Source organism: Zingiber officinale, chromosome 9A (assembly GCF_018446385.1).
Source record: "Zingiber officinale cultivar Zhangliang chromosome 9A, Zo_v1.1, whole genome shotgun sequence".
NCBI classification, from domain to species: Eukaryota; Viridiplantae; Streptophyta; class Magnoliopsida; order Zingiberales; family Zingiberaceae; genus Zingiber; species Zingiber officinale.
The window spans coordinates 135,082,872-135,093,190 of NC_056002.1; the positions used below are offsets into that span (position 1 = coordinate 135,082,872).

Sequence of the window (10,319 nt, forward strand, 5' to 3'; positions counted from 1 at the left end):
ATAACGCTTGAGCACAATAACATCCCAGCACTTTAGCATCCCGAGCCTGAATGGGTGATGCTTCCGAGTGCCCAAGCCCAAGTGGGTGATGTTCTCGAGCACTGTAGCATTCCCGAATGCCCAAGCTCTTGACCCTGAGGGTGCGTTTGGTTCGGGGTTATTCTTGATAACCTTGGTTATCCATCCAAGGTTATCAACAAAAACCTTGTTTGGTTTAGGTATTCGATGATTTCCGAGTAATGTTCCATACCCGACATGTCAGCAAAAGGGTCATGCAACCCGGAATCGGAAAACCTCAGAAAACTAAGGTTTTTCTTGATTCCGGGGTTAACGAATTTTTTTTACCAAAAATACCCTCCGATAAGAAAAAACATGGAAAAAAGAGAAAAAATGTAAAAATAATATTTAAAAAATGTTAAAAAAATTTTAAAAATAAAAAATTATTAAAAAATTATAAATTTTTTAAAAAATTATAAATTTTTTTAAAAAATTAAAAAAAATTAAATTTTTTTAAAAAAAATTAAATTTTTTAAAAAAATTAAAAAATTTAAAAAATTAAAAAATTTAAAAAAAAGTAAAAAAATTTTAAAAAATTTAAAAAATTTAAATTTTTTTTTAAAATTTTAAAAATAAAAAAATTTATAAAAATTTAAAAAAATAAAAAATAAAATTAATAAATAAAATTTAAATTTAAAAAATGTAAAAAATATAAATATAAATAATATAAAAACATTAAAAAAAAAAACACATAAAAAAGTAAAAAAAATATACAAGAAAAAGAAAAGTAAAAAAACATAAAAAAATAAATAAATAATAATAATAATAATAATAATAATAATAATAATAATATGTATAGTTGATTTTGTAACTGAGGGTAATACGGTAAAATATTAAACTAAGGTATTCACTAAAACCTTCAAACAAACAAGTTTTTGTTGCATTACCTAGTTTGAACCAAACAACATTTGGTTATGTTTTATTCCCCATAACCTTAGTTATGTGATTATCTGATAATCACATAACCAAGATTATACATGATAACTTGAACCAAACACATCCTGAGTGGGTGTTACTCCCGATTGCCTAAGTGCCTAAGCCTAAGTGGTGATAGTCCCGAACACTATAGAATCCCAAACACTATACCTGTGTTATTTTGTCTGCCTGGGTATGGGAGCAGCATGAAGGCATCAAACGACATCAGAACATGCATTTCAATTATAGAAAAGACACCGATTAGAGAAGGATGCACATTATGTAGCATTGCCAGAGGTTATAATAGCACCAATTAAAGAAGGAGGTGTGGCTGTTACAAAGGGGAGATGATTGGGAAACCCTGGCCACTCTCCTTCCCTATATAAGGTAGTGGTATTAGCATGAAGAGGAGGGGATGCTGGTATGCACAATTGATTCCTAAACTATTACTGTTCTACTATTGTTCTTTGCTCTTTTCTCCAAATCTGTTTTGAGCGTTGGAGGAGTCATGCCAAAGTGCACCTTGGCCCCTTTCTAACCTTTGTTTGGTCTGTTTTAGCAAGTAGGATGTCCAACGAGGTAAAGGAGTTTGTCCAACGAGGCAGTACACGTCTGATCAGCTACGGGCCGACCCACTTGAAGAAGATGGATCTAGTAAAGTAGTAGCTGACAAGACTCTAGTCAATAGATGGAAGTTCCATGTGACTTGACTCATTCCTCGATTTCAGATTGGAACAATAGCCAAGCGACAAAGTGGTTGCTCGATTACATAAATATAAAATTATAGTCAGATAGTTGTTCGACCATTGTTGCCACGATTTCATAGCCACTTGACTATGATTTCATTGTCAATTCTCTAGGTCGTTTGATCATCAAATTATGGCTAAGTTGGTAACATCACCTTATCTTACTGTAAATGCTATAAATATACTAGGCTTGGCTATACCTCGGACATAGGCAAGGAAGGCAAAGGGCGAAAATATTTTAAGAAACTGATATTCATCATTTGATAATTCTAAAAAAGAAAAAAAAGAATGAGCCATATGGGTATTCAAAAAATATTTTAAAATGCCCAATCCAACTTATTCCATTCCTACATTCTTAAAAACCAGGAATAATATTGGAAAGGAAGAAGACAAGCTCGAGCTAAGGCTCCATGACGGAGATGACCAATGGGCTCGTCACTACATACTTACCATCATCGGAGGTCCAAGTTAACTTTCCGTCCACGAATTGATTGCCAGTACTGGGAGGTCCGCCGGCAGCCCATTTCGCGCTCACGCTGAACGACTTCTGCTCGTTCAACTCAGTGAACGTCAATGTCTCGGGGGTGACAGTAGCCGCTGCGGCAGGGTCCGATATGGTCACCGACACCTTGTAGCTCAATCTCGCCGGTCCGACATTCGTGACCGTCCGACTTACATTGACCATCTCCTCGCCTTTAGGGGACAACAGAATCGACGGGTAGTTGAGCTCCGCTTCCGTCAAGTTCTTGAACTTAGAGCAGTCCACGATTCCACGCACTATTGTTTTGGCGCCTTCGCCACCGAATTTGCCGCAGATGTAGGAGATGTAGTCATCGTCAGTGATGTCGTAAATAAGGCCGGGATCGGAAGCTTTGTTAGGATTGACTTGTCCTGCGCCCTTGACGAAATGGAACGCCGGCTTAAGCAACTCATCATAGACGTCTGCATTTGCAGTGGTGACGATAGCCGACTTGATAGCTGCCGACGACCAAGTAGGGTGCGCGGCCTTTAAGAGCGCTGCGACGCCACTGAGGTGAGGCGTCGCCATGGATGTGCCGGAGATGATCTTGTAATCAGGAGAGCCAATCGAAGGAATCCAGGCCGCGAAGATGTTAAGGCCCGGGCCAGAGATGTCTGGCTTAAGGATGCTCGGTGTCGCCAGCGACGGCCCCCGGGAGGAGAAGTAAGCTACGGCCGGGGTGGGTGATACCCCGAGAACCGTCCCGTTGAAGACGATCGACGCAGAGGGGTTAGAGGAGGAGTTCAAATATGATATAAGGTCAGAGCCGTCTTGGTTGGCGATCACTACTGTGGGGAAGTTCAGCTTAAAGAGCTGGATGGTGGCGCCGTCAACCTTCCAGGAAATGTAGATCAATGCACTGGCACCGTGGGACTTGACGATCTTCGCCACATATTCGGGACTACCACTTTCGGTGGCCTTGCAGACCCAGACGTTGCCCCTGTGGCTATCATCGGGAGGATTCCTGAGGCACTCGTCGGTGTAGTACAGGGGAAGAGAGCTTTTAGTGAAGTTGGTCGGCTGGTCCAAAGACTCCCCGGGAATCACCTTCCCGTTGGGAAGCTTCACGAAGGCACTAAAGCTTCGGTCGACGCTGCTGGCTGCGACAGTGAGCATCCACGGCGCCTCGTTGGAGAGGGTGAAGTAGTCAGGTCCATAGTTGCTGCCGGCGCAGCTAACAAAGATGCCCTTCCTGGCCGCCTCGAACGAACCGATGGCGATAGGATCTCGATTGAGAGGCGTGGAACCACTGCTGATCGAGAAAGAGATGATGTCGACGCCGTCCTTGACAGCTTCGTCCAACCCGGCGAGGATGTCGGAGGGATTGCAATTGCCATTGCCGGAGCAGACCTGGTAGATGGCGAGGTGAGCCCGAGGGGCCATCCCAGCGGCCGTGCCATTGGCCAAGCCGTAGTAGCTCACATTTCGGACGAAATTACCTGCGGCGGTGGAGGAAGTGTGGGTCCCGTGGCCGTTCTCGTCAATGGGAGGACTCTGACCCAAGTCAAAGAGCATCGACCTGGCGCCGATGAGCTTGTTGTTGCAACCGGTCTCGAGATCGCACGAGCCCTTCCACTTAGAGGGCGGAGGCGGGACCCCCTCATCATCGAAAGAAGGGTGACCGGGCGTCACGCCAGTGTCGAGGACTCCGATGATGACTCCGCTCCCAAGCTTCGTGTCTTCCCACAACCCCTTCTTCCCGATCTCGAGCCTGAGGAAATCTGGCGTGTGGGTGGTCATCAGGCGCAGCACTCGATCGGGGAGTGCACGCACGAAACCCTTCTTCTTCTCCACCGCCTGCAGCTCCTCCTCCGTTAGTACGGCAGCGAACCCGCTGAAGACTTCGCTGTAGGAGTGTAGCAGCCGCCGATTGGCACCAGACTCCTCGACGGCCGACGGCAAGAAAGACTCATGCCAGCTCTTCAGGCTCGATCCCGTCAGCGGCTCAATCGGCTCCTCCACTTGAATTATGTAACGGCTCGCAGAAGAAGAAGAGACTACGAAGGCAAGGAGATGAAAGAGCAGCCATGGCGAAAGATTCATGTCGGGAATCTAAATTACTATATCTCACGACTCTACTAAAATATATAATCGATTATATATATAATTCAGTCCGTATGATAATTCAGGAAAATTTTAAATTCATGCGTGTCAAATAGTAATTATACACATTTGGAGAAATTTAACTTGCATAACATTAAAAAATACAGCTAGATTTTCTAATAATTGTAAAACCACGGACGTTCTTGGCTATTAAAATTATATTTTTGTTAACTTAATAAATAGTCCCTAAGACCACGGAGTCGAATGAACAATTAATTTTTTTTTATTTAAATATGCAAAATATGTTGTAAATAAAGTTCATTTAAGGATGATTTGTGTTTTTATAGGGAGAAGGTAGTAAATTAACATTAAAAGTGATAATTAAATAAAACGAATTGAAGGATAGTTTAAGAAATGTTTAGGATCAGCGGGTTTGCAATAAATTAATCATTTAATTTTTATTATTTAGAAAGTAGTAATTTTTATTGAGTGTATAAAAAATAGGAGACTAGATCCTTTGATAAAAAAAATATAGCAAGGGATGAGCAACTTATAATTGTAGTCGGATCGTGGTTACGATTCGATCATAATTAGTTATGATCCCTCTCTAAATTTATCGTTCTTTCAGATTATCGAGGAACGTATAAGAAACTTGAAGCTGCTGGAGAGGCACAGCAGGAGGACAAACCTCAAGTTTGTGTTCTTTGCTGCGATTCAGGTGGCGAGGGAGGACAGAGACCAGCAAAAGGACAGCACACAAGCAGTGGCAGCAATTCCCCATTCGGGCGCGAGAAGACAAGCGAGAGAAGACGATGACTGGCACGACGGGCGTGAGAAGACAGGCTTAATCGATCAATGGATCGACTCAACCCTGCTGGATCGATCAATGAATAGATCCGGCACTGATTTTGATGCGCGCCGCACCAAATCGCACGGAGCGTACCGCAAGAAATCTTTTTTCTCTCTCTATATATATATAATATCACTGTAATAATCTACCAGATAACTCAAGAGGCTGGGATGGATGACTCAAGTTGACTATGTCCAATCCAAGTCAGGCTCGGATAGAAGGACAAAGGAGCTCAGGATCTGGGTGTGAGAGTGCTCGGGAGCAAATGAGATTTGGTATTCAAGGCATCGAGGAGGAGCATGTAGTGCTCAATATATGCGGGCTCAGGAACATGTGGTGCTCAACATCTGAGTCTTGGACTGGAGAAAATTAGGAAGCGCTGATGACACCCTCAGCAGGATGCACATATGTGGCATGATGTGCCGAACTTAACCAAGCTATCAACTTGCTGACCTCTTGACTTGGCGCTGGTTGGAACCATCCTTAGACTAGGGTGGACTTCAGTCCCACTTAAAAAAACTTAATGTCTATCATGTTTTTCTATTAGCCCCATAATTAATTCATAGATTATTCACTTCAACCTCATTGGCCTATTTGTTTCCTCTTATTCATTAGTTCAAATTGAAATTATTTTGATTTGACATAGCTAAATTAAAATCAAACCAAATTTAATGAGTTAAATAGATTACTTGTTCCAGCGACACAGCAACAACACCCCTAGCTGCTCTCTCCTTCCTCTTTAATAGCAATAGTTGCTGCTCTCTCGTCCCCTCGGATGGGTCTAGTGGCTAGCGCATGAGGTGTTGTCACAATGAGGTCTGAGATTCGAATCTCGGCAAAGCCGAGGTAAATACCTCCCTTACATGCTAGTCACTATTATAAAGGCTAGTAGCCGTCCGTGATTTACCTCCTCCGTGTTGACCCTGGGATGAGTTGACGGGGGCGTTGATGACGAGCGTATTTACCTTTTTGCCACAATAGTTGCTGCCCTCTCCCACTGAGCAACACCTTGTCGCCCTCTTCAACTGCAACATCAACTAGCTTTTGGCTGGCCAACAACAACTTCTTCCAAGGTTTTAATTATCCTTTAGCGAAAGTAAAAATCGACAATGATATAATAATTGACAAGTTTGATTAAGAATAATCTAACACCACAAATTTAATAGTATTTGTTGCTCTAAGCTTTTGAATGTATTGAATATTAGACACTTTTGTTCTATAATTTTGGAAAATTAATATTCATATTTTTTTTGTTTATATTTTTGAATTAATTAATTTATTATATCAATTACAACTACACAATAAACTGAATTCACAATAAGTACTCATCATTGGTATAGAGGAAAATCTACAAAATTATTGCTAATTACTGCAGTCTCAAGAGGAGGAAAAGAGAAACCTAAGGCTACAATTGTTAGAAACTGAGTCCACAATCTGAGTAGAGAGATTTTTAAAGGATCAAGCTCTTGCCAACCTAACTCAAAAAATTAGGCTTTTGGAAGAACTACAATTGTCACATGGATCCAGATCTCCTGAATTAATCCGAGAGTTAGCTAGCAAAAACTTTCTATATATCCCTGCAATAACAAGAGGAACTAAAAGCTAAAAATTCTCAAATAACCACACTTTGGAAGAGCTAGAATACCTTAAGCAAAGCAAACTACCTTGCAGAGTGAAAGGGACAACCTTCAACTTAAATTTCAATCGCACAAGGCAAGTGAAGATGAGCGTTGGCAAAGTAAGCGCAGATCCTATCTAGATCCCCCAGAATTTGGTGAAGAGTATGACAAGAGCATCATAGAGACTTTAACCCAGTCCGCTGAAGGGGTTATTTGACAATTGAGAGAAAGAGGCTACTTGTCTAAGGAACCTCCTCTCCTCTATATAGACCGTCAGCAACTCAACAAAGAACTTCCCAAGGATTTCTTAAGTAAATTTGAATAAACATGTAATCTTGCCTTATATTTTTATATTATATACTTTTCACTTAGAGCAACAATGGAACTTTAGATACAAAATGCTAAGTACATGTTATTCCTAATCTTGTATGCATCTTCAGAATCACCCATACCTTGAATTATAAATTGAACTCAAGGCTACATCATATGTTTCATATCTGAATGTAGCATTGGATAAAATGAATATCCCAAGTATAATTCATTGATAATCTCCCAACTTTAATGATAAATCGAGTAGAGGAGCGGGACATGATGAAATCTTGGATTGTATATTGGACATACAACTTCGAACACGATAAACATACCCTTTCATAATGAATTACTAGATTAGATAATAACTCGGTCAGAGGGATAATTTTGGATGAGATAAATCAACCTACCATAATGGGAACCTTGTAACGAATTTTTAGTCTGCACGATAAACTAGATGAGCGTGCAACTCTGAACAATTAAACCAATCAAATATGAGGTAAACATTCTGTAGTAAACTGATCGAGTGTGTGGCCCCGAACGAAATAAGCCAAATATAATGCAGACAATCTGTAACATACTCTGACTGGAATGATAAACTAACCAAGTGTGTGGCTCCGAACAGAATAAGCCAGATACAATGTAGACAATCTGTAACATACTTCCGACTAGAATGATAAACTGATCGAGTGTGTGGTTCTAAACGGAATAAGTCAAATACAATGTAGACAATCTGTAACATACTTTCGACTGGAATGATAAACTGATCGAGTGTGTGGTTCCAAACGGAATAAGTCAGATATAATGTAAACAATCTATAACCTACTTCCGACTGGAATGATAAACTGATCGAGTGTGCAGCCCTGCACATAATACTATATAGTTCTAGTTGACAATGACTATTCCTGTTTGGGTGACTAAAGGTTTAAAGTTTCCAATTCCCCTTAAGGGAGCTTATCCGGTCACCCCTTAAGGTTCTCGATCGATTGGATGGAAGTTTAAAGTCTTCGGTTCCCCTTAAGAGAGTCTGTCCGGTCACCCCTGGAGAATTTCCCTTAAGGGAGTCTATCCAGTCAACCCTTAAGGACCCCGATTGACTGGATGAAGGTTTAAAGTCTTTGATTCCCCTTAAGGGAGCCTATCCGATTACCTCTTAATTAGGTCCCCGATCGACTGGATGGACGTTTAAAGTTTCTGATTCTCCTTAAGCGAACCTATCCGGTTCCCCTTAAGGGAACCAGTCCAGTTACCCCTTAAGGCCCCCGATCGATTGGATGGAGGTTCAAAGTTTTCGGTTCTCCTTAAAAGAGCATGTTTGGTCACCCCTTAAGGTTCCCAATCGATTGTTGATGAGGGATTAACCCCCTCGCCCAGTAGAATATATAGATGTTTTAGAAAGTGTTGCCTGAACTTTTTCATTAATTGTACAAAAAAGTTGAACAAAATACATGAATAAGTTATAGGCATACTTGTTAAGTTCTATATGATTGAAGGTGGTTTACACTCCAGACTGTTCGAAATTCCTCCCTTCTGCATCTTGGAGATAGTAAGAACCTGAGGAAAGTTTTTGCACCACTTTATATGGTCCTCCCCATTGCGGTTCTAGTTTGTTGGCACCCCAACCGGCTTGATACGTTTCCATACTAAATCACCCACCTGAAAGAATCTGGGAATAACTCTCTTATTATAAGTTTGCCTCATTCTCTAGCGATATGGCATAAGCCGAACTACCGCTTTATCTCGCACTTCCTCTATTAAGTCGAGCTCCATAAGACGTCATCCATTATTGTCTTCATCATATAAGAATCTTCAGTCGAATTCCACTCTAATTCCAATCGAAACTACACCTTCACCATCATACACTAGATGAAAAGGAGTTATACTCGTTGATTCATGTGGAGTGATGTGATATGCCCATTAATACACTAGGTAGCTCGTCTCCCCCCCCCCCCCCCCCCCCCCCCCCCCCCACATGGTCTTGAGCTCTCGGATGATTTCTCTATTCATCAATTTTGCTTACCCGTTACTTTGTGGATAAGCTACAGAAGTAAATGCCTGTGTAATGTCATATCCCAAACACCATTCTCGAATTTTTCTCCCTTAAAACTATCTTCCATTGTCAGAAACCAGCTTGTACAGAATACTGAATCTGCAGATAATAGACTGCCATAAAAACATGATAACGCATGTTCAGTGATTCAGGCCAATAGTTCAGCTTCCACCCATTTGGAGAAATAATCTACCGCTACTACTAAAAATCTCCTTTGAGCAGGTGCTATAGGAAATGGACCCATTATATCCATGCCCCATTTATCAAAAGGACAAGACACCATGGAAGTTTTTAATAGCTCAATAGGTTCTAGCGTAATGGTCAGGGGTCGATTCTCAGGAACTGACGACCTGAGGTTTACCCCGCCATGCGCCTATGGCCTGTGTACCTGCATGAACCTCCCTCTATATCCGTGGGGCCGGCACTAGAGGGGCCGCTAAGGTAGTGGATCTATCTCTTTTTTAATAGCTCAATAGGATGGTGAGAAATATTCTAATGTTTCTGGCAAGACAAATAGGTTCTCACTAGCCGAGCGGCATCAGCTTACAGAGTGGGCCAAAAATAGCCAGCTAACAATATTTTCCGGGCGAAGGACCATCCTCCTGCATGACTACCACAAGATCCTTGATGTGCCTCTTATAAAATATATCGTGTGTCTTCCGACCCAATACACTTGAGTAATGGAAAGGAGAAAGTTCGCTTAAAAAGTTGATCCCCAATCATAGTAAATCGACCAGCCCTTTTCTTCAGAATTCTTGCTTGTTCGTCATCAGCCGGTAAAGTACCTCGTTGTAAGAATAGAAAAATGGATGTCCTCCAGTCATCCCGTAACTCAAGATCAGTTTGTCTTTCTATGCAAGCTATTAATAACATGTGCTCGATCGACCTATCTAAACTCCATGGAACTATAATAGATACCAACTTAGCTAACTCATCTGTTGTTTGATTATCTGAACGAGGAATTTTTTGTATAATTACATCTTGAAACTCAACTTTCAATCTATAAAATACTTCTGCATAGAGCTTGAGTCTTTCATTGTTGATTTCAAAATTACCCGACAACTGTTGAGCTGCCAATTGAAAATCAGAATATACTAAAACCTGAGCAACTCCTACATGCCATGCAGCCTGCAATCCTACTATCAATGTTTCTTATTCTACTTCATTATTGGTAGCCCGATAGTTTAGCTGAATGGATAACTATAATCAA

At 41.1% G+C, this 10,319-nt stretch overlaps 1 protein-coding gene across 1 annotated transcript; it reads right to left on the bottom strand.

Moving 5' to 3' along the window:
- Nucleotides 1-2,118: 2,118 nt before the first annotated feature.
- LOC122019627 (subtilisin-like protease) lies at nucleotides 2,119-4,281 on the bottom strand. The gene has a single exon (XM_042577081.1). The coding sequence runs from the start codon at nucleotides 4,279-4,281 to the stop codon at nucleotides 2,119-2,121; it is 2,163 nt and encodes a 720-aa protein (XP_042433015.1).
- Nucleotides 4,282-10,319: the final 6,038 nt, after the last annotated feature.

Coding starts and splice junctions, on each gene's coding strand:
- LOC122019627 (XM_042577081.1), bottom strand. CDS start 4,281: ATGAATCTTTCGCCATGGCTGCTCTTTCATCTCCTTGCCTTCGTAGTC.